This window comes from Jaculus jaculus, chromosome 15 (assembly GCF_020740685.1).
Source record: "Jaculus jaculus isolate mJacJac1 chromosome 15, mJacJac1.mat.Y.cur, whole genome shotgun sequence".
NCBI classification, from domain to species: Eukaryota; Metazoa; Chordata; class Mammalia; order Rodentia; family Dipodidae; genus Jaculus; species Jaculus jaculus.
The window spans coordinates 60,922,821-60,950,584 of record NC_059116.1 but is presented as its reverse complement, the minus strand read 5'-3'; the positions used below and the strand labels follow the sequence as shown (position 1 = coordinate 60,950,584).

General features: G+C 39.5%; 1 protein-coding gene across 2 annotated transcripts in view; it reads left to right on the top strand.

Annotated features, from left to right (window-relative positions):
• Arl5b (ADP ribosylation factor like GTPase 5B) overlaps nucleotides 1-24,192 on the top strand; it is a 38,382-nt gene extending 14,190 nt beyond the window's left edge. Inside the window, exons 2-6 of one of the 2 annotated variants that reach the window (XM_045134884.1) lie at nucleotides 6,030-6,090; nucleotides 7,554-7,701; nucleotides 12,690-12,773; nucleotides 16,168-16,319; nucleotides 18,350-24,192. In XM_045134884.1, coding sequence (XP_044990819.1) covers nucleotides 6,030-6,090; nucleotides 7,554-7,701; nucleotides 12,690-12,773; nucleotides 16,168-16,319; nucleotides 18,350-18,398 — 494 coding nt within the window. In that variant the 3' untranslated portion in view covers nucleotides 18,399-24,192. Of the gene's footprint in view, nucleotides 1-6,029; nucleotides 6,091-7,364; nucleotides 7,395-7,553; nucleotides 7,702-12,689; nucleotides 12,774-16,167; nucleotides 16,320-18,349 lie in introns of those variants that run through there. The other variant, XM_045134885.1, reaches the window with a different exon arrangement.
• Nucleotides 24,193-27,764: the final 3,572 nt, after the last annotated feature.

Genomic DNA, 27,764 nt, shown 5'->3' with positions numbered 1-27,764 from the left:
GGCCAGCCTGGAATAGAGTGAGATCCTGACTCAAAATAGAAAAACAAAAAATCAACAAACAGAATTCTATACTGAAGCCTATATGAGCATATAAAATATGCATTAAGGGATAAAAACATAAAATCCTTTTAAACATTTTTCTATATGTAGCCTGCCACCAACATGTTCAAAGATAACCAGCAAAATTGTACATTGTCTTAGAGCTCAACCTCCGAGATCACATGCCCACTAGGAGTTGCTTTATTCTCCCAGCAGTATGACCTGGGGGAGTTAAGGCTCCACTTCCTCTTCAACTGTAAAATGAAGAGTGATATCACTTTCTAACAAAGTAATTATGAAGATTAACTAATAGGGATAAACCAGTGTGACACTTGGGTTTCCTTAACATTTTCTTCCCTTGGCTGAGAGCTGTAGACTAGATCTACATGCTTGAGAATGGTGATCTGTTGCTTTGCAACAGTGATGTTCTTGTGAACAGTGATATTCTTGTGAGAGTGCTTGTTTACACACCCTGCATCAGGGTTCTCGAGGGCAAAGTTCTTGCTTTGTTAGTTCTAATCACAACCTTCACAGAGTGAGGTATTGAATGAACTCAATCAGTGTTGAGCTGTTGAGTCATCAGATTTGCATTGCTGCCTTGACAAACCTCAGATCCAGGAATGTGGCTGCATCTAGAAGTTAGCAGATCCTGTGCTACAATACCTTTTTTCATTTCTTTTCTTTTTTGGTTTAACGAGGTAGGATCTCACTGTAGCCCAGGCTGACCTGGAATTCACTATGTAGTCTTAGGTGGCCTCAAATTCACAGCGATCTTTCTCCCTCTGCCTCCCAAGTGCTAGGATTAAAGGCATGTGTTGCCATGCCTGGCATGGTATCTTTTAATATTTATTTATTTGTGAATTAGAGACAGAGAGAGAATGGGCACACCAGGGTCTCTAGCCACTACAAACAAATTCCAGATGCATGTGCCATCTTGTGCATCTGGTTTACATGGGTACTGGGAAATCAAACCTGGATCCTTTGGCTTTGTGGGAAAACACCACAATACCATTTGTGTATTTAAAAAAAAAGAGTTGAATCAGACCCTGTGGCCTATATCTGTAATCCCAGCACTTGAGAGGCTGTGCTAGAAGAATTGTCATGGGTTCAAGGCCAGCCTAGGCTACAGAGTGAGTTCTATTATCTGCCTGGAGTGTCAGGTGATGTGAACACCATACAGTTGTATATCTTCCTCACCACAACTTTAGATATTTCAATTGTGATGAAATGGAACCCTTTACTGTTCCCTACATTTGAGTAATAAAAATGATATGGAATGCCCAGTGTTTATCAGATTGGCAGCAAGTAAACATTTGGACCTTTGGAGCAGATCCCTTCTCACATTCAATTGAGATTAACTTGATCCTGATACACTTTGAAGGGTTTTTTTATGTTGTTTTTACTTCTGGGATCAACACATAGTAAAAGTTATTGCTGGTTAATGCAAATAGTACAAGTTTGTAGGTGGGTTTCTACATTTGCTTTAGTTAGTTAACTGGCAGAGTTGAGGACTAAATGTAAGGGTCAGACAGTTGAAGGGAGAGCTACAGTTGGCTAAGTACAAACAACTTTTTTGAACATGGCTTTTAGGAGCTGGCCTTTAAGTTTGTTGTCATTACAATTTTCAGAACAAAGATCTAACATAAAACTATTTCATGCTGGACATGGTGGTTCACACCTTCTTAAAAGGTTGTGTGTGTGTGTAATATTTATGAGAGAAAAAGAGGTAGATAGAAAGAGAAAGAAAATGGGTACACCAGGGCCCTTAGCCACTCCAAGGAATGAACTCCAGGCACATGTGCCACCTTGTGCATCTGGCTTTACGTGGGTCCTGGGGAAATGAACCCTGGTCATTAGCCTTTGCACGTCGGTGCCTTAACTGCTGAGCCATCTCTACAGCCTGGTTCAAATCTTTAATGCTAGCACTGGGGAACTGAAGATTTGTCATGAGTTAGAGGCCAACTTGGTCTATAGAGTGAGTTCCAGGTCAGCTTGGGCTAGAGTAGAGCCCTGCCTCAAAAAAAAAAAAAAAAAAAAGTAAAAGGTACAAGTATCTCTTCCTTTTTGTTGGTGAGGGCTGGGCGGCGGCCTAGCTGAATATATCCTTTTTCAGGTTGATGGTCAGTTTCACGAGAGAATAGTTGTACATACTTTACTCGTAAAACAAGAGTTGAAATTGTGTGCTTTGTTTTAATTGCCAGCATTCCTTATCAATGTGAAGGAAAAGGAGTCTGAAAATACAACTTTGTTAAGTGTGTGACCTTTTTTTAATCCCCCCTTTGGTTTTTCAAGGTAGGGTCTCTCTCTAGCCCAGGCTGACCTGGAATTCACTGTGCAGTCTCAGGCTGGCCTCGAACTAATGGTGATCCTCCTACCTCTACCTCCTGAGTGCTGGGATTAAAGGCATGCACCACCACACCTGGCTAAGTGTTCAGACTTCAATTAAATCCATATCTTATTTCCCTTCAAGGTTTCTCATCCCTTAGTTCAAATTGGAGACCAGCCCTTCAAAATGATGCATTGTTTGTAAGTGTTAACATCCAGCCTTTAGTACTGTGGTCACCGTCATAATAAAAAGCGTGGAAGGGACGTGTGTGTAAGTGTTGCAGGCATCCACAAGAGTTGCTTTAGCTGAAAGCCACCTGGCACTGTCGCCCCATCCCCCTCCCTGAGTAGTACCGTATACAGCCAAGTTTTGCTTACTTTAGAGGAGTGCCCTTTTTCTCACTGCTGCTGGGACCCTGTGATCTCCAGAACTGGACCGTTATGAGGATTTGGATTATCTGGTACCTTGCAGTCTGTTTGTATAGAAAGCTCTTGTTCTTGCCCTGAGTGTTAGCTAGGAAGCACTTTGGGATTGGCTTCGTGAGAGTTAGGGGATGGGAACCAACAGGCAAAGAAGGAAAATTATGGCCAGTTACCATAAGAAAAGGAGCTCTTCCTTCCTCCCCTCCTCTTTCCTTCCCTTCTTCCCTCGCTCCCTCCTTCCCTCCTTCCTCCTTCTCTCTCTCTCTCTCTTTCTCTCTCTCTTTTTCTCTCTCTTTTCCTTCCTTTCTTCCAAAGGTTCTCACTGTAGCCCAAGCCGACCTGGATCTCACTCTGTAGTCCTAGGCTGGCCTTGAACTATAACCATCTTCCTACCTCTGCCACTTAAGTGCTGGGATTAAAGACGTGTGCCACCACACTCAGCTCTGCTGAGTTTTTTTATTTTTTAATCTTCTATTCTTATTATTTGAGAGCAAGAGAATGAATGAGAATGGGTGCACCAAGGCCTTCAGCTGCTGCAAAGGAATTCTAAACACATGTGCCACCTTGTGCATCTGGCTTATGTGTGTCCTGGGGAATCAAATCAGGGTCCTTTGGTTTTGTAGGCAAGTGCCTTAACCACTAAGCAATCTCTCCAGTCCTCTGTTGGGTTTTAAAATAGGAACATGGCCTATATAATCAGAATTTTGATCCTTTTTAGAGGTTATCAGAAAGAACAGGGTTCTGATAGGAAATGTGCCAAATTTTTGCTTCATGTAGACTGTATTGTTTCTTTTCATTTGTTTTGTTTGAGCCAGCCTCTTCCTATGTAACCCAAAAAAGTTAGGCCTTCTTGCATGCTGCGGTGCCAGCAATGTTATATAAATAGTGGGCCATCTACATTCTTGACCCATACCTGATGCTACCCTTGAAAACCATCTTAGTCTAATGGGAAAGTCGTGATGTACCTGGTGTCCTAGGCAGAACTTACTCTTAGGGTCCTAGCTACAGAACCCCTACCCACCTGAAAAGGTCACATGTGAGATGAATGATGGTAAAGGCAGGAAAGGAATCTGTTCCCAGTTGGCTACACTGGAAAGAAGTGGCAGTCTAGTGACTGGCAGTATTCTTCTCTCCTGTGCTGTGGTACCTTATTGAAGTGTATTAGGGTTTGGGGGCTCAAGAAAGGTTCTTTCTTAAGTTCCAAACCCTGAGGTTTTGTCTCTTTTACCAAAGGATTGAAATAAAACAAGACTGAAAAGAAAAATGATGAAGTTATTACACTACTCAGAAGTCAGGAGGGGTGAGGGAGAGCCCATGAGGGTGGGGTGGGGTGGGGTGGGGTGGGGGTGGGTGGTGGAGGGTGAGCATGACATGGGATTGAAGAGGAAAGGGAGGAGGGGCACAAGCCCATGTGGGAGAAAGGAGAGACTTACCAAGGACCTGGGAGCTCAGCAGAGGTGAACAGCCAGCAGCAATAGCTTGCCCACCTGGTAAGGATCTGTTTATAGCTTTTACTGGTAGGTGTTACCTTCAACCTCAGCTGAGCCCCAGAGAGGGCGGATTGGTCTGGGCCAGGGGCTGGCTCAAGAAGAGGCCAGCCATGATGCCAAGCTAAAGGCTGAGTGTAACTAACCAGAATTCCAGGATCATATTTAAACGTTAATGTTAGGAAAGGGGGACTTCTTCCCAGAGTGGGACTTAGGTTGTTTATGGCAAAACAAATTAAGCAAGAAATAAGAAAGATAAGAAACCAGATGCTTCTTTGATCTGTACTGTAAGGGCAACCTCAAAAATAGCCATGCTGTTTGCTTTCAGATCTAGTCGCCCTAACTGCCTCATAACACTAGCGGCTCTGTAAGCATGCTGACCTGGTTAAAACCTAGGGAATGGTTTCAGGGGTTTTCTCCTCTGCCCTCAGAGAAGGTGCTGGGGCTGAAGGACGGCCTAGTGGTTAAAGTGCTTGCCTGAAAAGCCTGATATCCCAGTACCCATGTAAAACCAGATGCACAAAGTGGCACATGCGTCTGGAGTTTGTTTGTAGCAGCTGAAAGCCATGGCAGCCAATTCTCTTGCTCTTTCTCTCTCTCTCCCCTCTTGCAAGTAAATAAATAAATGAATTTTTTTTAAAAAAAAAAAGATGCCAGAATAAGTACTGCACAGAATAACTAGGCTTCAGTAACTACATGTAAAGGATGTCCTAAGGAAGACACAGAGGGAGCCAAAAAACATCATCTATCTAGAATAATTAGAGAATCCAGGTTGAAAACAAACATTTAAGACTAAGAAATTGTTCATAGTTCTGTAAATTAATGGAAGAACTGAAAAACTGGTTGACAATGTCTTGGTGATGGAGAACATGGCAGTTTTCGGTTCTCTGTGTTTTTTTTTTTTAAGTATTATTTGAGAGAAAGAGAAAGAATGGGTGCACCAGGGCCTCCAGCCACTGCACACAAACTTCAGAGGCATGTGCCACTTCGTGCATATGATTACATGGGTGCTGGGGAATTGAACCTGGGGTCTGAGGCTTCACAACCAAGTGCCTTAACCTCTAAAGTCATTATTATTCCAGCCCTGATTTTTAAGGTATGGGAGAAAATTCTGGTGTATGTTGGTGGGAAAACTTGCACATGTAAAAGCAACTTTAAAAAAAAAAAAAAACTAACTTGATTAGTAGAGACTTAAAGTAAGTGTGTGTGTGTGTGTGTGTTGTTTTGTGTTTTTCAAGGCTGGGTCTCTTTTTAGTCCAGGCTGGCCTGGAATTCTATGGCTGTCCTCCTACCTCAGCCTCCCTAATGCTGGGATTGAAGGTGTGCACCAATCCACATGAACACCCAACTTTGAGCCGCTTGTGCTTTTGCCTTTATTTACATGGGTGCTGGGGGATTAGACCCAGGCCACAGACTTTAGCCACTGAGACCTCTTCCCAACCCCTGTAGACAAGTTATTTTAAGATACAAAGTCTTACATAGATTAATATTTGAGTTTTTCCCCCAAACTCATAAGTGACCATGCTCTATTTCTAGCTAACCCAGCTCCTACCTGCTTTTATATGAAAACTACAGAGAACACTTGTAATTGTTTCACCTAAGTCAGGTCCTTTACTTCATGAAGTTTCTTCCTTTAATAATCAGTAGTAGTCATTCAGTGATTCCTGCTAACAAGCTAGCTAGTGGTCATTGGGGAAAGTATGTCATTGGTGTTTGTAATAATGTTAATGTTGATGATTTGCTTTCTTTTTGTAGAACACAAAGTAATTATAGTGGGATTGGATAATGCAGGAAAAACCACCATTCTTTATCAGTTGTAAGTATGAATATCTATTTAATAGTTTTTTGTTATTTTAGCTGTTGAAACTTTGTTTTTACAATTAATGAGATGCTATTTTATCCACTTTATAATACAGTGGGAAAACTTAAAACATACAGTTTTTAGACTTTACCAAAGACAAAAATGTACCCAAAACAGTGAGTAAAATAAACTGCATATGCTTGCTAAGGCTTCACAAGTGTCTGTTTTCTGACTTGAAAGAGTCAACTTTAATATTAAACTAAACTAAAGTACAGATGCTGAGGTGATGGTGAGCGCTTGTCACAGTGGGATGGATATACGTAGGTTAATGTCTCTGGAAAGCTGCTGCTTTCTTAAGTGCCTTGAGACGGTTTAACAGTCAAATTTGTCTAAGGAGGTAGTGCGCCAAATACTTCCTTAGTAGCTTGTCATTTTAGAGAAATATATTAACACTCATCTTTACGAAATTTGAACAACAGTCAGTGTCCTTTCAGTGCCATCAGCTGAGGAAACCGACTTACACGCCAAGCATTTGTAACAAAAAGCCTACAAAGCACTTTGCACCATTCAATGGCCCTTACCTTTCCTTCCTCATCTTACCTTTAAGGTCCATCAGCTTAGGGACTGGATTAGAGCTGAACAGAGCATTTACCTCGTATCAGTGAGGCACTGGGTTTAACCACTGACACTGCAAAAGAAAAAAAAGTGGCAGCAATTTATAGCTACCAAAAATAAGCATTTTACCAGTGCTTACCAAGTTTTCAGTGACTTTGTTAAAGAGTTCCTTGTGTTTCAGAGTTGAGTAATTACTTTTCTTTAAAGCATTTTCACTGGCCATATGTATTTTAATATAACTTGCCCTTTCATGTCAAATTTTTTAGAGACTATAGCTAATAAGTAAGAAGTAGGCTGAGCTGAGTCACTTTCTCAAGGCGACACCCATCACAGTCATGCATAGAAAATTTTCCAGTTGTTGCTGCTTTGCAAGTGGTGGGGTAACATATAGAAATTGCTCTTTTGGGATGGTATTGGTTCTCATCTAATGAATCAAATAACTTGCTGGTACTGGAATTTTGCCCACAGAAATATGAACTGCACCACAGTGCCCCCATCTGTCTCCATCAAGATTGCATTATGACAGAACACAGTCCTCTGTATTTTCACAGCAAGTCTCTCTCTCTCTCTTTTTTTTTTTTCATTTTTCAAGGTAGAGTCTCACTCTAGCCCACGCTGCCCTGGAATTCACTATGGGGCCTCAGGTTGGCCTCGAACTGATAGCAGTCCTCTTAACCTCTGCCTCCCAAGTGCTGGGATTAAAGGTGTGTGTCACTACACCCTGCTAAGTTTCTGATTTTTAATGTTAATGACTACTATCATTGGTATAGCTGGAAGGTTGATTTATCTTAAAAAAATATCGTGAGAACATTTGCTTTGGTTCTCAAGGTTTACAAAAGCGTTTTCATGGTATCTTTCAACAGCTTAATGAATGAAGTCGTTCATACTTCTCCAACCATAGGAAGCAATGTTGAGGAAATAGTTGTGAAGAACACCCATTTCCTTATGTGGGATATTGGGGGTCAAGAGTCTCTGCGGTCATCCTGGAACACGTACTACTCAAACACAGAGGTATGGCAAACATTTCCTTTGATCATTCATTTTAGGAAGAACCAAGCCGGCCGTGGTGGTGCACGCCTTTAATCCCAGCACTTGGGAGGCAGAGGTAGGAGGATTGCCATGAGTTTGAGGCAACCCTGAGACTCCATAGTGAATTCCAGGTCATCCTGGCCTAGAGTAAGACCCTACCTCAAAAAACCAAAAAAGAAGAAGAAGAAGAAGAAAAAACCAAAGAGTAAGCATGGAAGATGTCATATTGGTAGTTGCCTTTGAGATCTTTTTGGGTAAGAGGCTGAGATTTCTTTTTTTCATTCTTTGTTTTGTCTTTTTTGGAGGTAGGGTCTCACTGTAGCCCAGGCTGCCCTTGGCCTTGAACTTACTACAATCCTTCTACCTCAGCCTCCCAAATTCTGTGGTTAAAGGTGTGAGCCACCATACCTGACTGAACACCTGGTGTGTTTTGTCATGTTACTCAGTAGTTCTATGGTCTGACACTGCTTTCCCAAGGTATTAATACTTTAAAATGGCCTGACTGGGGAAGAAAGAAAGTAGTTTAAGCATAATTTAAACATTTTTAAAAAACTGGAATTCAACATTGTGGATTGTACTTCTGTTAAAAGAATGGGTCTGTAGGCTATTTCCAAGGCTCACAGTCATTTTTTACTGTTTTAGTTTTTCCTTCCTGGTAGAGAAGTGCAAAAAAAAAAAAAAAAAAAAAAAAAAAGAAAAAACCTAGAATTTTTTTCATTATATTATGAATTTTGAACCATGGGAAGGGGATTGCATATGTTAAAGATAAAAATACTGAAATCTAAAAATAGAGGAACAGAGCAAGTAAAGCTCCACTGAATATATTAGTTTCTGCAAGCATTCATTGCATGGAGAAAACCACCTTCCCGTCTCTAGTCCCTGCGCGGCTGCACAGGCCCAGACCAGGGTGGAAGTTTGGGAGAGAAAAAGGTAGTCTTAAAAGCCTCAGAGATTGCTGGGCATGGTGGCACACACCTTAAATCCCAGCACTCTGAGGCAAAATCGGAAGATTGCTGTGAGTTTGAAATGGCCATGCTGAGACTTCATAATGAATTCCAGGTCAGCCTGGGCTTGAGCGAGATCCTACCTCAGGGGGAAAAAATGTCTCAGAGGAGAGATGTCTAAGTAGAGAGCATTCCAGAATTTTATTTCTTTTTATTTGTTATATTTATTTATTCGAGTGAGAGAGAGAGAGAGAATGGGTACACCATGGCCTCCAGCCACTGTAAACAAACTCCAGATGCATGTGCCACCTTGTGCATCTGGCTTATGTGGGTACTGGGGAATTGAACCTGGGTCCTTAGGCTTCCCAGGCATTGTCTTAACTGTAGGAGGATTGCCATGCATTTGAGGCCACCCTGAGAGTACATAGTGCGTTGCAGGTCATCCTGAGACCCTACCTTGAAAAACCAAAGTAAATACATACTCACATAAATCACTCATAGTGATTCTCCTACCACTGCCTCTCAAGTGCTGGGATTAAAGGAGTGTGCCACCACATCCAGCAGATTTACTTTTAAGAATCATACAGTGCCTTTGAATTTTGTCTTTTAGAATATAGTATCCAATTATATCCATGTAGATTTTCTTGGCAAATAGGTACATATAACCAACTATATTTCTGAAATGATTCGTTTTCAAAAATGAGTTTGGGAAAGGATAGAATTCAAGAAATTATTAGTGCCCCAAATTGCTTTTTTAAATAAAAAGAAATACACGTTTTTAAGCCAGGTGTGGTGGTGTATGCCTTTAATCCCAGCCCTCAGGAGCCAGAGGTAGGATTGCTGTGTTTGAGACAAGCCTGGAACCTACAGAGTAAGATCCTGGGCTACTGTGAGGCCCTACGTCAAAAAAATATATATATAAAATTATTTATATGTGTGTGTGTGTGTGTGTGTGTGTGTGTGTGTATGCATATGTATGTATGTATACACACACACAGAGCAATATATGTGTGTGTGTGTGTGTGTAATATATATGTGTGTGTGTGTGTGTGTGTGTGTGTGTAGTAAGCCAGAGGACATATCACCCGTATTCAGTATTTGTGATAGCAATTAATTATTTCCTTTGTGAGAGGTTGGGAGGGGCAGAAGAGGTTGTTAAGTAAATACGGTTATACATTAGCTTAATGTACATTTGTACAGTAAAATATTCTGAAGGTAGACCTTGTTAAAGTAAAGGGATTATTATTATTTTTTGACATTTGACTTATTTAAATTGTATAAGTACTTTTTTCAAAGTTCTTTTTCAAAACACACAGTTCACCACAGCTGTGAAGAAAAGCAGCCATCTTACATGACCAGCTGAGGCTTGTCTGGGAAGCAGTTCATAAAGGAAGTTTTGAAAGTGCTGAAACTTAGAAGACTTGGCCTCTGTCCAAAAAGAGATATTACTAGTTCCATTTGTATTGGATGTTCTTTCAGTACATTGTTTCTACAAGTACATCAAAATTACCACAGAGAATTTATCACTGCAGCATACCACTTGCAGACTTAAGAGTCCAGATAGAGATCACTAAGCACCTTGTTCCACTTGTTATCTTGCATGTAGAAATACACACACACACACACACACACACACACACACACACACACACTTTGAGGTATATTGGCAATGCTATACTTTCTCCATTGTAGCACAAGGAGTTGCAGGTGTTAATTCCTCACAATTATTTTGTTCATTCTTTCTTTTCTGTTTACTTTCTCTTTTCTTTTAGCTCCTTCCAATCCCTTCTCACTTTGTAAACAGGTTACTCTAGTTACCTCTCTATACTACTAAAATCATTTCTATAACTTGATGACAATTTTTCTGTCCTATTTTAAATCATGCCCTTCATATAGAATTTCTGTTACTTTTAAATCTTCTTATTTGGTTTTGAAGCAAGCCCAACAGACTGCCTTTTTTTTTCTTTTTAATATGAGAATGAGAGAGAGAGTGAATTGGTGGGCCAAGACCGGCCACTGCAGTTGAACTACAGATGCATGCACCCTTTTGTGTGCATGTGTGACCCCCTACATCACTGTGCATCTGGCTTATGTGGGACCTGGAGAGTTGAACATGGGTCCTTAAGCTTCCTAGGCAAGCACCTTAACTGCTAAGCCATGTCTCCAGCCCTAATTGTGCTTTTTAAACCTTTCCTTCTGCATAAAGGTGATAGATGTAGTGGCCCTTTCTCACTATCTTCTTGTTTGTGACTACCAGATTTTATTTTATTTATTTATTTTTTAATTTGCTTGTGTTTTTCTTGTTTAAGTCCTACTTTCTTTATATGTATTATATGTTCATATGCATATATTCCAGTTCTCTAGTTTTCCTGGCTACATCTTATCTTCTTTTAGTAGTTTAATGATATGTTTAAGATTGAGCACACATTATCTTGAGTTTTTTCAAAATTTTTATTTTTATTTTTTTATTTGAGAGCAACAGAGGGAGAGAGAATGGGCACATCAGGGCCTCTAGCCACTGCAAACAAACTCTAGTCTTTCAATTTTATTGTAGATAATCCTTCAGTAAAAATGTCTTACTCATTCGTTTTATCTTTTTTTTCAGACTGACATTTCTTTTAAAAATTTTTTTTTGTTCATTTTTTATTTATTTATTTGAAAGCGACAGACATAGAGAGAAAGACAGATAGAGGGAGAGAGAGAGAATGGGCGCGCCAGGGCTTCCAGCCACTGCAAACGAACTCCAGACGCGTGCACCCCCTTGTGCATCTGGCTAATGTGGGACCTGGGGAACCGAGCCTCGAACCGGGGTCCTTAGGCTTCATAGGCAAGCGCTTAACTGCTAAGCCATCTCTCCAGCCCTGACATTTCTTTTAGTAGGTAGTATGCCTTATGCCAAAACAAATAACCAATTATTTTTAAAAACTTTTTTTGTTTATTTTTATCTATTTACTTGAGAGCGACAGAGAGATAGAATGGGTGTGCCAGGGCCTCAAGCCATTGCAAAGGAGCTCTGGCTGCATCTCCTGTGCATCTGGCTAACCTGGCTGGGGAATTGAGCCTCAAACTGGGGTCCTTAGGCTTCATAGGCAAGCTCTTAACTGCTAAGCCGTCTCTCTAGCCCCCAATTATTTTTTAAGTAAAGGAATTATTTCAAGGAATAAAAAGTACTTGGAGGGCCAGGCCTGATGTTGCACACCTTTAGTCCTAACACTTGGGAGGCAGGGGTAGGAGGATTTCTGCAAGTTAGGAGCCAGCCTGAGACTACACAGTGAATTCTAGGTCAGCCTGGTCTAGAGTGAATCCTTACCTCAAATAAACAATCTACTTTGAAGTTTTAATGAAAAAGCATTAAATTTCTATTTCATTGTCTTTCATTTATCCATATTGAAAACTAAATCTTTTAAAAATATGTTATTCATTTATTTGACAGAGAAAGAAGGAGAAAGAGAGAGAGAGAATGGGCATGCCAGGGCCTCCAGCCACTGCAAACGAACTCCAGATGCGAGCGCCCCCTTGTGCATCTGGCTAACATGGGTCCTGGGGAATAAAACCTGGGTCCTTTGGTTTTGCAGGCAAACGCCTTAACTACTAAGCCATCCCTTCAGCTCTGAAAACTAAATCTTTGATCATGAAGTATTGTATATTCAAGCAGCACTTTATTTATTTATTTTATTTATTTTTAGGTAGGGTCTTGTTCTAGTCCACACTGGCCTGGAATTCACATCTATAATCTCAGGCTGACTTCCAACTCACAGCAATTCTCCTACCCCTGCCTTCCCGAATGCTGGCATTAAAGGTGTGCACCACCACACTTGGCTAGGCAGTACCTCAAATAAGGTTGCTTTCTTTTTTTATATTATTCTTTTTTATTTATTGATGGTATAATTTATTTTCTAATTAACGTGATTTGATCTCTGTTATAATGATGATGCCATGTGAAGAAACTGCTTATATCACATAAGTCCTTCTGTAGAAAAACTTTAACATTCCATTAACTTTCTTCCTTTTTCAATTTCCTTCTAGTTCATCATTCTTGTTGTTGACAGCATTGATAGGGAACGCCTAGCTATTACAAAAGAAGAATTATACAGAATGTTGGCTCATGAGGTAAATTTTTAAAGCTTTTTTTTTTTTTTTTTTTTTTGGTTTTTCAAGGTAGGGTCTCACTCTGGTCCAGGCTGACTTGGAATTAACTGTGTAGTCTCATGGTGGCCTTGAACTCATGGTGATCCTCCTACCTCTGCCTCCCGAGTGCTAGGATTAAAAGTGTGTGCCACCATGCCCGGCTAAAGCAAATTTTTAAAAAGCAATGGAATATATTGTTCTTACACTGGTTTATATACAAAGATTAATGTGAGACTATTAGCAAAACTTACTAGCATTAGTAAACTCTTATAAATAGCAAAACTCATTATAAATTAGCAAAACTTTTATAAATAAAACTGAGTGTTGGCACCAGAATTTTCATTACTTTTTAGATTTAAGAAAACAAACATGTTAATTTGTAACCTACAGTTGTTAACCACAAAATAAAAAATAAATAAAAATCTGAGCCAGGCCTGGTGTGCACACTTCTAATCCCAGCACTTAGGAGGCAAAGGTGGGAGGATCACGTTGAGTTCGAGGCCACACTGAGACTACACAGTGAATCCAGGTCTGCCTAGGCTAGAGCAAAACCCTACTTCAAAAAATTAAAAAATAAATAAATATAGTTGTTACTGCTAATTTTTGTTTTCCCAGTTTAAAAGTACATAGACACAAACCCTCTAAAGCTCAGGGACAATAGCAAAAGAGGTGGTAGAAAAAGTGTAAGAGCGAAAAAATAGGAAGGAGTGCTTTGGAATGCTATCTTCCAGAGAGGAAGTGGAAGTTGGATCTGTGACTTCTCAGTGGCTATTAGTAGTACAAGACATGCATAATATGAGGGCAAAAAATGACATCAAAATAGAAGAGGGAGTAGTTGGGAAAAGGTGTTCAGTGGAGGGAGATGGGGGAGTTAGTGGCAGAACAAGGGTGGCGGGAAGGAATTTATGATCAGAACATGTGTCTGTGTATGGAGGTTATCAATAAAAGTATTTTTAAAAATAAAACAACTTATCCATGCTTTAAAAAGTTTGGTAAATTGAGGTTAAGGAAAAAGACAAAACTTAATTGCCTTCTCCCCAAGAGCTTACAGTGACTTTAATGCATAATTTTTTTTCTCTATTTACAATTTTTAATGCATAATTTTTTTTGAGATCATATAATTATAAATACTTGGAAAATAGAAAAAAACTTGGGCATTAAAACGTATTCATGTTCCCACTATTGAATGTAAAGCATGTTCGGAGCCCTTTGTAGTCTGGTCCATAGAAGCATCTAGTATGAGTCTGCTGTTACTCCTGTGCGAGTCTGTGCACTTTCACTAACATCCATGTTTGTCCAAGTGGCATTAAAAACTAATGTTGTTACTTTTATGTGACTTGGACTTTTTTCATAACATTTGAGGTTTTTAAAACCTTGAATGATAGAGAGTGGAGTTGTGAAGGGGAAACTGTGGCAGGGGAAGGAATTATCATGGTTTATTGTCTATAAGTATAGAAGTTGTCAATAAAAAATTGTACATTAAAAAATTAAGTTAGCATACAAAGTAATGGGATTCATTATGACATTTTCACACGCCATTATTCATGTCACCTCTCCCTACTTCTTTCTCTCTTGCTGATCTTTTTTCTCCAGATACTCTTCTATCTGCTTTTATGCCACATATTCCCCCTCGCTTCTCCCCTTTTTCCTTTCTTCCTTTAAAATCTCTTCTTCTCCTTTCATGCATGGTTCTTTCTACTTTCATATATATCCCATTTTTATTATCCATTTATCTGTTATGACTAGTTCCATTTCGTAGCTGTTATGAATAGTGAAGCAATATAGGTGGATGTCGGTATTTCTGTGGCATGTTGAGTTAGAATCCTTGGGATAGATAACTAGGAGTAGTGTAGCTGGGTGATATGCTAGCTCTGTTTTTTCAGTTTGTGAAGAGCCTCTCCCCTGACTTCTGCTATTGTACCAGTTTCCATTCCCACCTGGAGTATATATATGTGAGAGAGTTGTGTTCCTACATCAGCTGTAGTTCATTGACATGGTATTCCAGTGTATGAATATTATTATGTATCTGCTGTTTAATTAGTGACCACTTCGAATGTTTTTATGATAAAAATAAGCAAAGCTACAGTGAATGTTAATGAGCTGAAGGTACCAAAAATTAGCATTAGCCGTTCTCATCTCCATTTGTCCTCTTTAGTGATTGGAGAACTGTTGCATTTGGTAATACAGTAACCCAATAGAATGTCATTTGGCAGTAAAAGTCCGTATTTAAGTGTAGGTGTATTTTTTTTTTAAAGATTACTTCCTAGACATTCTACCCACTCTGTTTTTAATTTGTTTATTTATTTATTTATTTATTTATTTATTTGAGAGCGACAGACACACAGAGAAAGACAGATAGAGGGAGAGAGAGAGAGAATGGGCGCGCCAGGGCTTCCAGCCTCTGCAAACGAACTCCAGACACATGCGCCCCCTTGTGCATCTGGCTAACGTGGGACCTGGGGAACCGAGCCTCGAACCAGGGTCCTTAGGCTTCACAGGCAAGCGCTTAACCACTAAGCCATCTCTCCAGCCCATGTTTAGGTGTATTTTTTAAATAATAATAATTTATTAATTTGAGAGAGAAAGAGAGGGAAAGAATGGGCACACCAGGGCATCCAGCCACTGCAAGCAAACTCCAGGCTCATGTGCCACCTTGTACATCTGGCTTATGTGGGTTCTGGGGAATCAAACCTGGGGCCTTTGGCTTTGTAGGCAAGCATCTTAACTATTAAGCTATTTCTCCCAGCCCTTGTGTTTTCTTTTTGATTTGGCTATTTTTTTTTTAAGGTAGGGTCTCACTCTAGCCCATCCTGACCTGGAATTTACTTATGTAGTGTCAGGCCTCAAATTCACAGTGATCTTCCTACCTCTGCTTCCAAGTTCTGGGATTAAAGGCATGTGCCACCATTCCTGTTATGATATGACATCTTTGGTCCAAAAATAGAATAACTTTTGAGGCCAGGGAGATGGTTCAGTGGCTAAAGGTGCTTGCTTGCAAAGCCCTCTTGCCTAGGTTTGATTCCCCAGTATCTATGTAAAGCCAGATGCACAAATGCATCTGGGGTTTGTTTCCACTGAAAAGAGGCCCTGGCATTGCCCCCCACCATCATGCAAATAAATACGAAATATTTTTTTCAAAAATGGGATAGCTTTGAACTGTTTAGCTTATAGGTATGCCTTGTTAGAGTGCATCATTAATTGGGGATATGATTATTTTTATTTCAATAAAATTTTAAAACTAAATATTAGTAGCTGAAGATTTTATAATAGGAGCATTCTATTATACTGTCCAGCCAAGTGTTTTATGCACCTATTTAATTAGCTTAGTTTGACTTAGGATATTTCACATATAAGAAATATTTTGTGTTGATTACAGGACTTAAGGAAAGCTGCAGTCCTTATCTTTGCAAATAAACAGGACATGAAAGGGTGTATGACAGCAGCTGAAATCTCCAAATACCTCACCCTTAGCTCGATTAAGGATCATCCGTGGCACATTCAGTCCTGCTGTGCTTTGACAGGAGAGGGGTAAGTGCTGTCCAGGCTGAGGCCGTCTGCGGCTTCTTGCCAATCCCTTTCAAACTTTTAAAGCCAACGTGTTTTCTTCTTGGACCTTGTTCCTTCTACTGTTTTTCTTAATTAGAGATGGTATTTATTTTGCTTCTCAGACTTAAAACACTGACAGCTTCTTTATAACTTTTACTGTAAATGTCATAGTTTTTTTGTTTGTTTGTTTATTTTTATTTATTTGAGAGCGACAGAGAGAGAGAGAAACAGGCAGAGAGCGAGAGAGAGAGAATGGGCGCACCAGGGCTTCCAGCCCCTTCAAATGAACTCCAGATGCATGCGCCCCCTTGTGCATCTGGCTTACGTGGGTCCTGGGGAATCGAGCCTCGAACTGGGGTCCTTAGGCTTCACAGGCAAGCACTTAGCCACTAAGCCATCTCTCCAGCCCAAATGTCATGTTTTAAGTGAGGTAATAATAAACTTTTTTTTCTTTGAGACAGGATCTCAGTCTAGCCCTAGGCTGGCATTGAATGCACAGCAATCCTACTCAGAGTGCTGGAATTAAAGACCTATGCTACCACACCCAGCACACAAACTGAATTAATTTTTTTTTTAAGTTATGATTTTTTTTTTCAAGGTTGGGTCTCACTGTAGCCCAGGCTGACCTGGAAGTCACTCTATAGTAACAGGCTGGCCTCAGACTCACAGTGATCCTCTTACCTCTGTGCCTTGAATGCTGGGATTAAAGGTGGGTGCCACCACATCCAGCCAATGTATGATTCTTATTCATTGCTTGCTTGCTTCATTTACTTGCTGAGAGAAAACAAGTAAATACCACCTGAATTCAAGAAGCAGCTTTAAAGAAACTCCACATTTTCTGAAAGGGTCTAACTCGACTCTTGGCTCTTTCTAAGAGCCATCTCTTTTGTGGTCAGACATCCTGTTTTAGAAAGTGTACTTCTAGACAGAAGCATCTGATGGATGTTATAGCAATATACTCTTCCTTTCCTAGAATCTCAGTGTAGGTACTGGGTCAAAGAGAAACCAGTGCATTAGATGCAGGTGACCACTTATACTAGTAGCTTATTATCTTGATATCAGCCCCTCATCATAGTTTTTTTCTCATACTTAAAGTAGTTTGCAGTACTTCTTAACTACTTTTTTTAAGATTTTTGAGGTAGGGTCTCACTCTAGCCCAGGCTGACCTAGAATTCTCTATATAGTCTCAGAGTGGCCGTGAACTCACAGTGATCCTCCTACTTCTGCCTCCCAAGTGCTGGGATTAAAGATGTGCACCACCATGTCTGGCTGATCATACTTTTAAGACTGGTCCTTTCACATTTTATTCTCTAGCATTTAGGAGGATAAAGAGGAGTTTCTGCTATAGTGTGTGTGTGTGTGGGGGGGTTGCACAGTCTTCATGGGAAAACGGGGAAAGGTGTAAATAAAGATGAAACTACAGAAATTTGCCACATTGCTTAAATAATTAAGTTCATTTAGCTTGAGTTCATGAAAAATTCCACATACAGTGTTACTTGAAAGTTGTCATGCATGAGTGTTGGTAGATTGATTGGTAGCATGCGTACCTAGCATGATGAAGCCTTGTTTTCTTGCACTTAATAAACCGGCATGGTGGTGCATGCCTGTAATGCCTCCTGAGCAGGATGTTCAGAAAAAACTCAGGGTCATCTTTGGCTACATAGTAAGAATTCAAGGATAGCTTGGGCTACCTAAGATCCTGTTTCAAAAAAAAGTTGTCACGCCGGGCGTGGTGGCACACGCCTTTAATCGCAGCACTCTGGAGGCAGAGGTAGGAGGATCGTCATGAGTTCAAGGCCACCCTGAGACTACAGAGTTAATTCCAGGTCAGCCTGGACCAGAGTGAGACCCTACCTTGAAAAACCAAAAAAAAAAAAAAAAAGTTGTCACTAATGTACATGAATAACAATAAATACAGGGCTAACCTTTAGGGAAGACTTAAAATTAGCAAGTATGGTTTCAGCTTTTCAGCAGCAAGTTTTTAATTTTGAAAATACTTCTCTTTTGTTTAGGTTATGCCAAGGTCTAGAGTGGATGACCTCCCGGATTGGTGTGAGATAATTTTTTGCTTGAAAAAGACTGCTCTATTTATTCAGTGACATGAACATTTTTCCAGGTCCTGTTGGCTGCTGGGGCAGCAGCATGTTTAATTTATAGCAACTCAAACCTCTGAGCAACACTTGAATCAAGTGCGGCTGAACTGGAACATCCAGGATGCTTTCTAAATGTTTTCAATGCACTAAGCTTCAGTTGGATGAACAGAACATGTCACTGTTCTCAGAAACAGAACTCCTCTGACTGCTTATTCTCATTATTCATTGGCTGCCTTGTACAAATTGTCCTATGTTTAGTGTTATCTGAAATACTGTTACATTCTTTATAACCAGTTTCTTTCAGTTCTTGGCCCTCCCTTTGCAGGTACTTAATGATTTGATAGAGCAGTAGTGGAAATCATCATGCACTAAGTCTTTTTTTTCTCCCTCTATAAACCAGTTTTATCTTTTCGACAAAATTAATTTTAAAGAGAAGACTATGTCTAGAAGATACATGTAATGAAGATTAAACATGAGTATTTGCTCTTAAACTTCCTTCATATTGTTGCATGTCAGGATAATTTTAAGTTGCTATGTGCATGGAAATTGAGCAGTCTGTTTATCTAAAGGAGTTAAGTTTGCTTTTCTGCCTACAAAATTTGGTCAAAAAGCCCAACTTTGATGACTACATCTTGTATTTCAAGAGTACCTTTATTTACTGCATATATCACTACCCAAAGTTATTAAAGCACACCAGCAGAAAATTAAGATAGGACACTCAGAATATATTTTACTATCAATTTAAAATGAATTACCAGCAAACATTTCAGCTGCTTTGATTGCCAGAGACATCATCTGCTTTGGGCAGTGGCGAAAGCAGACGTCTGAAATATTGTTTTATGTCTTACATTTTGAAATAGTGTCATGGCATTTTCATCACCAGCATTATATTACTTCAAAACTCATGGAGCTTTCCTTAAATCTGTTTAAGGGTGTTGTGAAATGTGCTTGAGACAGTGGTCATCTTTGTAGTTACACTTCAACCCTAAAATCTTCATACTGCTAAAGTCAGTCTTAGTTTTTATCATAGTGCTAAGTGACTCAAACTTAAAATCCTTACAGCTTAAAAATTGTTTATGAATGATTAGAATGAAGGAAATGGTCATAGTCTATCAAAAGTTTATTTGGGTAGCATTAAAAAAGTTTTCAAGGAAGTTTTCTAATATGAAAAATAAAAGTGGATATCTTAAGTTCAGAGGGAAGACAAGTATTGCAATTTCAGTTCTGCTTATAACTCATAATCAAGAGTGAAAGCGAAAAGCAGGCGTAAATCAATGTGGTTGTTCTGTGGTGTATGTGATGGTGGTGGGGAGGTGGGAATTAAGAAAATACCATTTATCTAAAGCACACTTTGCCTGAACTTTTGCCTCATATCATATTGTTAACATAAATACAAAAAGTAATTCTCAAAAGCCTGTCCTGAAAAAAAGCATATTTAGTACTCCAGTATTTCTTCATATGAAATATTTATCTGCCTTCTTGTATTGAATGATGTTGGCTGGTTCAGTTTTCTTCTATCAGATGATATATGGTTATTTTTTATATTACCACATCAGCATTATATGGAAAGTGTTTTTTAATATTGATTGTATTTTGTCAAATAGCTACTAGTATAGACTCAAATTTGCTATTTAATTGTTAAAATGCAATTTATTTTCTTTTTTAAATCCTTTTTAAAGCATATAATTAGTTTTGGATTAGAAGCAATGCATGCTAACTATTTAGAAGTGAAATTGGCATTCAAGTAGACACTGTGCCAGCAACTTGACAGTTCTGTTAGGAACTTCATCAGAGCCCTTTTAAAGGGCTTCCATTAAATCTTTCCTTTCTCAGTGGGAAACAAATGGTCCTTTACTCCAAGAGAATGTTTTGCCTGAGCAGGTACTGATACTGAAGCATTGGCTCTACCGTCGCTGTGGCTCAGCTCATTGGAAAATACTAGCGGATGAAAATGTAAACGTGTGATTAGTGCCTTCATTCATATTTTGAGATCAGTTCTCCGTCTGTGAAGTCAGACAGCTTGGTGAGTGAGGACAGTTTGCACGCTCTTCTGCAGCTCCACGTATAGCTCGTCAGTTTCTGGGTAGAAACATCCCCCACTCATATTCACTCCAGGAGATGAGTCTAAATTTCATTTTTAAGTGGAAGATAATGAAATTATATTTTAACCAGAACGTTTTCAGTGTTACAACTTAAATATGAAAGTACCCTTGGAGGTTCAAATATGGCATTTTCCTTAACCTAAGTATATTATCCTCTTCATCTCAAAACCCATTATTCTTACTGAAATCCATTGAGAATTCCTATAGAATTAAGTCATTTTATAAAGGTATGTACTAAATATTTTTATTTTTCATTCCTTAAACCTTAAATATATGTGTATGTGTGTGTGTACATATATATGTAATCTATTGAAACTTGAGGATTGAGAATGGAATACTTGCTTTCAGCTCTTGTGTTAATGCAGTACAAAAATGGTTGTTGTTATGTCATGCTCCTTAGAAGAAAGAGTACAAGCTTCAGTGTTGGGGCAAAACCATTTTAAATGGCATCACCCCTGCAGCCACAATCACTTGTTTTACAGGGGAGGGAGTGGTCTGAAACAGACTTTCATAGAGCTCAGGCTTATCTCCAACCCATGATCTACCTGCCTCTGCCTCCCACTGCTGGGGTTGTCACAGTCATTCTGTTTCAGTATGATTTAACTGTTACTGTCTGTAGCATAGAAAGAAGTAGTTATTTTCCAATAGACAATGCACCCTGATGTTACCGTCTCAAAGAAAATAAAGTGTTTTTAAATTTTTTTTTTATGTAGTGGCTTAGGTCAAATTATACGCAGAGTTGTTTCCAAGGGCACTCATTTCATCTTTATATAAAGCCATATATTAGAAAATATAGTTTCTAGGCTTCTAGATGGACAAGTTTTATTGGCATTTATCTGTGAAGACCGTTATAAATCTTATTTTTTTTGTCCATGACTGGAACCTCACACAAACTTCAATTCTGAAAGATCTTTTACATTTTGTCAGGCTAGAATCAGTTCACGATGCAGCATGGTATCTTGTGTCTAGTAGAATGCAATCCTGGCTATGTAAAGAAGCAGGTGTGAATCTTAAATTGGCCAAGTGACATTTGTCCAGTTGACCTAAGACAGCTACTGTCCTTGGCCTTCCTGCTCTTCTTCCCATACTGAGAGGGCTTCTGAAAGCAAACCAGAGCCCTGCAGCATTGCGTAGTTTTCATACTATGACTTAATTACGTGCTGCTACTAACATTTCTAAAAGTTTAAAATAATACAGAATACGTACAGTATGAAATACAAAATCATTTTGTCTACTAGTGGCTCCCACTCCCATTATTATTTCATTTAGTCTGTGAATACTAATCACGTAGAAAACAGTACACCAATTAGTAACTGCTCATTCACTTAAACAGACTAATAACTAATGATGATAAAAAGTGCAAAGCCATTATCCATAAGAAGGTAGCATTGAACTGCTAACAGAGCGCCTGTGTGTGGAAATACTCTGTTCTCGAGAAATGGCATTGTGTGTTCTCCCAATGTTTCTGATTGTGTAGGAGTGTTTGGTTCATTCTATTTGTTGCCTTTAGCCATTATTCCAAACTCTGGCTTTCCAATCCTGAATGGAGAGAATGGCCAGGATGTCTGTGGTTTACACATCTGTGTAAATGTAGAAGTAGCTTATATTTAAGGCTAGTTCTTCAGTTTGTCTCATCCTTTTTCATTTAATATTAGTGTCAGGGCTGAAACTCAAAAGCCAGTTTCCTTAAAAAGTGCATTTTAATAATTCTAGGTGACCAAGGATTAAATAGAGGTCAACAACAACAACAAAAAAGTTCTGTTTCTCCACTTTAAATTTCAAGTAAGAAAGAAATGTATCAACTGGGCCTGGGATTAGTTTTAAGAGTCTATGGTTTGGTGAAACATGTTGGGGGGAGGGATTAAATTGGGAGCTTTAGAGGCATACCCAGAAACAAACTCAGAACACTTGAAATTAACAAGCTAGGGTAGGAAATAAACCTTGTAAATAGGAAGCATGGATAGAGGAATAGGAAGTTTTCTCCTTCCTCTCATTTTAAGGCATTTAAAGCTAACAAAGGTATAAACGTTAATGGTGAGCTAGATGGCCTGCATTATGTTTAATATGGAAAACCCCTGAAGACATACTAACTTCTTACAATTTATAGCTATAGTCACATAGAGCATCTTTTACAGTTTTTAAATCAGTAATCTACACTTCTCTGAAAATGGCAAACTAAAAAAATGTGCTGTGTATCATTTTGGGTGTGGAAAACACAAGTTATACAAGAATGAAAATGTTTTGTTGCATAAACTTGTAAAATTTTCATTTAAAAAATTACCTACTTTTCAGTTCACAAGGTGCTTTGTTCAAGTTTGTGGAATGTTGTACCATACCGTAAACTCCTCTTCACCCAAGCTGTGTAGGAAATAGGCAAACCTTACCCTAAGGATAGAGCAGCTACCAGATTTACATACAGTTCTCATTGAAACATTTGAAGTCAACATTTAATTAGTTAAATAGAATGAGGGTGAGGAAAGCCCTTCAATTTTTCTGAATTTGCATACTGTGAACACACTTGGTTCAGCACTGATAGGACGGCAAATGACCATCAGTTGTACATGATTTATTTTCATACGCTAACTGTTCGTGAGAAACTAGTCATTTGAAACCCGTAGGAAATTCAGGGACCCTGAAGCTCCTATGTTATTCTCTTGGAGTAAACTTTCAGTCTAGTTGTAAAAATGGTTTGTTTTTTGTTTTGGTTTTTGAAATTTAGATGCTACATCATTGACATTGCCAAACAAAATGATGGCTGTGGCTTTTTCTTCAATTGTGGAATGTTATAAATTTTACCAAGTTCATCTGTTCCACAGAACATAAACAACAGCAAAAGTGAACAGCCATTACCTGCACTTTTGTATTTATTCTAATCATTATAATAGTTACAGTCACACACTGTCATCCCCAAGTCAGTTGGTGCTTTAAAGCATTGAAGAGGCACTAGCAGGCTCCGAGTCCAGAACACTTTCTGCCTTAGATTGTAAAACTACTGTAACTGTATGTGTATTCATATTTCCATTCATTTCTTAAGATTTAAATATACATGCCATCTTTTACATTTCAGACTTATTACATTTCAGACTTACTGCAAAAGCTCTGATGATATTTTTGCTAATCAGCTTGGCAAATTGAGTATTATTATTAATAAGGTGAAAGTTATGAATTTAGTCTCTCGTGTGCCCTCTTGTATTGTACAGAAAAAAAAGAATATCTTTCAAACTGCATCTGAACCCTAACGAAGCAATGGAAACGTGTGCCATTGGTCCGATATATAAACACTAACAAGGAAAATTTAAAAGTAAATGACTAAATGCATATTTTCACATTACCACTTACTACTATAAATTGTTCCAAGCATGTTCTTCTGGTGGTGAGGTTGTTTAAAAGACATGTTTTTAGAATTTTAAATCTTGTCTGTCATGAAATGCTTCTTTTCTGTGTTAAGTTCAAGTTGCTTGTTCTCATGATTTTATTTATACAATTATGTTCTAATGAGTTGTTCGCATGCCAACTTACCCAAGGAGAAAGACGCTCTGGAATGTTCATCTTTTAGACAGGCTTTGGCTAATTTGCAATCATGGTGCAATACAGAATAACATTCATTTGTTTTTAGTCCACAGTTTTATTTTGTCATAATAAATAATTACTTTTCCAATATGAAGTGAACAATGTGTTTTCTCTCTCTGTCTTTGTTTTGTTTTGGTTTGATTTGGTTTTTTCGAGGTATGGTCTCACTCTAGTCCTAAGTTGACCTGGAATTCACTGTGTAGTCTCAGGGTGCCCTTGAACTCACAGTGATCCTCTTACCTCTGCTTCCCAAGTGCTGGAATTAAAGGTTTGCACTACCACGCCCAGCTTTGTTTTCTCTTAACAATAAAATGTATTTTGTCTTTTGCCAGTGCTAGAAACCTAAGGTAACACAGAGTGAGGAATTTTAGTATAACAGCAATTTCTGGTAGAGGCTCATAGAAGCCAAGATCAGAAGTACAGCTGAATTTCCAACACAGGCTGCAACTGCTGGGCGTGGTGGTGCACACCTTTAATCCCAGTCCTTGGGAGGCAGAGGTAGGAGAATTGCAGTGAGTTCAAGGCCAGCCTGAGACTGCATAGTGAATTCTAGGGCAGCCTGGACTAGAGAGAGACCCTACCTTGAAGAGGAAAAAAAATACAGGCGAGAATGAAGACTGGAGGGAGGGAACACTGGAAGAACAAAGAAGGGCCTCCTGCCTATCTCTTATCTGTCACTGACTTGACATTTCTGTTTCCTGGTCCTGGGGCTGTTGATGTTCCAGTCTGATAGTTCCTTCCCCATTAGCTTTATACAAGTGAAAAGTCGAAAAGTATGATTATTGTTGCCATTCTTAGATAAGATTCCTGTTCCTCAGGTAAATTTTTTACCTGCCTGAATTTAGTCAGTTGCCCCCTTTGATCTTGCTAACTGAAATGTACATTGTAAGAGCAGAGGACACCCTGGGGAGTGGGAAAATAGTGGAATTGAGTGTGTGACCATGGGATGTAACCAGGGCCATCTGTATTGTGTCTACTTGCTATATTATTTTGATTTTTTGAGGTAGGGTCTCATTCTAGCCCAGGCTGACCTGGAATTGACTATGTAGTTTCAGGCTGGCCTGAAACTCACAGCAATCCTCCTGTCAAAGCCTCCTGAGGACTGGGATTAAAGGCATGTACCAGCACTCTGGTTTTGAAAGTTAACATGTGGTCTGATAATGAATAGGGTAAATCTATGTCCACTCTTTTGAGTCCTCTAGAAGTTATTGGGGGGGGGTGGATATGATATGTGTGGGTCCTTACCTGGGAGGGGGTGTGCATGCATATGAAGCCAGAGGTTGATTCCCATTCTCTCCTTATTTGAGACAGGCTCTCTCACTTAACGAAGAGCTTGCTGATTTGTCTAGTTAGGCAGCGTGAACTGGGGATCTGCCAGTCTCCACCTGCTGAGCTGTAAGATTACAGGCATGCATCACCACCTAACATGTACATGAGTTCTGGGGATCCAAACGCATGTCCTTACAAACTTTACTAAAAGAGCCATCACCCAGACGTCTTAAATGATTTTTAGCTCAAACCTTTTGCATACTCCCAAGAATATGATGCTGCCATATAAAACATGTATGGAATTGGAAATTTTGTATAGATTAGTATATTGGTGATTTTTGTGTAGCTGTGACCAAATACCTGACAAAAACAACTAAAGGTAGGAATTACTTTTTTTTTTGGGGGGGGGTTGAGGTAGGGTCACACTCTAGCTCAGGCTGACCTGGAATTCACTATGTAATCTCATGGTGGCCTTGAACTCATCATGGTCATCCTCCTACCTCTGCCTCCCAAGTGCTGGGATTAAAGGCATGCACTACCACGCCCAGCTAGGTATTACTTAAAAATATATATATTTGTTTGCAAGCAGGGAGGAGGATAGAGTAGAGACAGAATGGGCACGCCAGGGCCTGTAGCCACTGCAAATAAACTCTGGATGCAGTGTGCCACTTTGTACATCTGGCTTTGCATGGGTACTAGAAAATTGAACCAGCATTGTTAAGCTTTGCAGGCAAGTGCCTTAGCCATGTCCTCAGTCCAGGAATTGCTTTTTGTTCACAGTTGGAGAGGATTCAGTCCATCATGGCAGGGAAGACATGGTATCTATAGCTTTCTGGTCGTCATCATAAACTTGCTTCACAGAAGTGATTTTCTTGGTGGGGATGGGTAAGCGTTCCTCTACAAGTATGAAGACTTGAGGACCATCCAGTTCCCATCCCAGGACTCACATAAAAGCCTGAGCATGGCCGTGCCCATCTGTAACCCTAGTCCAGTGGAGGAGCAAAGACCTGAGAATTGCTAGAGATGACAAAAGATGGCAAGCTGAAGGGTCAGAAGAGACTCCTGCTCAAATAAGGATGAATGGCAGAGCAAGTGAGCAGGACACCCACAGTCGAGACCAGCCATTCCAGGTGAGCACACCACCATGGGTGAGTGCAAGTGGCACTGCCTGGCCACATGCATGTGCATACACAGCTTACACAAAATACAAGCAAAAAAGTGGTATTTCGCATTTGAGTCAGTATCCCATGTTGCCGGTGGCCTGGCTTTGAAGCTGAGGATGACCTTAAACTGATAACCCAACCCTCATTTCACCTCCCAAGTGCTGGGAGTACAGGAGAGCCCCACCATGCTCAGTTTTAAGCAGTGCTAAGGATTGAACCCAGAGCTTCATGCATGCCAGGCAGGGACTCTGCCAACTAAGCTACATTCTCATCCTGTATTTTTATTTTTTTCTGGGCAGAGCATCCTGGTGGTTTAAAACTTAAAAAATGGTAATTAGTTGGCAAGTGGAGGAATGACAGAAGGGGATCATGATCATGATATATTGTCTATATTATAAATATAGTTTATAAACTTTCTTGTTATAAAGCTGATTCCAAAGAGTATGCACCTAAAAAAAAAAAACTTGCAAGTTTACTAATTCTCCACATTTTAACTTGACAAACTCTGGGCTCCAATTGATAGTAGTCAAACACAATTGCACCTCTTCCCTATGAAAGTCAGACAATCTTAAAGTGAAAATCATAGTGTCCTCCTGTGAGTTTGGAAGGATATAATTATCTTGTCAACTTTTTAAGTTTAGAGTTAGGAAAAATTTTCCTATTGTTAATGTACTGGCTTGTTACAGTGTCAAATATGAAATACAAAATAAACTTCAGATGGGAATCATTCATTCATTCATTCATTCTTAGGGTCTTGATGTATAACCTAGGCTGGCTTTGACCTCTAATCCTGCCCCATAGAAATATAGAAATACACCACCTCAGCTCAAGAAATTCCTTCTTTGGTGCCTGTGAGATACCATATAAATATTGAGTGGAACAGGCTGTCTAACTTAGCATTTTGCAGTTCAAAGTAGTGAAGTTCCTGGACACAGTAGCTGCTGGACAGTCAAGCCAGAGAACTCTAGCATTGGCTTGCTTACTGTCCAGCATTTGCCCCAGTTCCAGTTGATTCAGAATGAGGCTATTTGCTAGCACAAACACTTACTTTGGTCCAAATGTCCTATAGTTCACCTGAAAATCTAGTTAATTCCCCAGAACTTGTGGACGTGGATCTATGAGTGGCATGGGGGTTATCCTGGATGGTGGTTTTCCTGTCACCGTGGTGGTTTGAATGACATGTCCCTCAAGCTCATGTGTTGTAAGTACTTGGTCCCCAGCTGGTGGCAT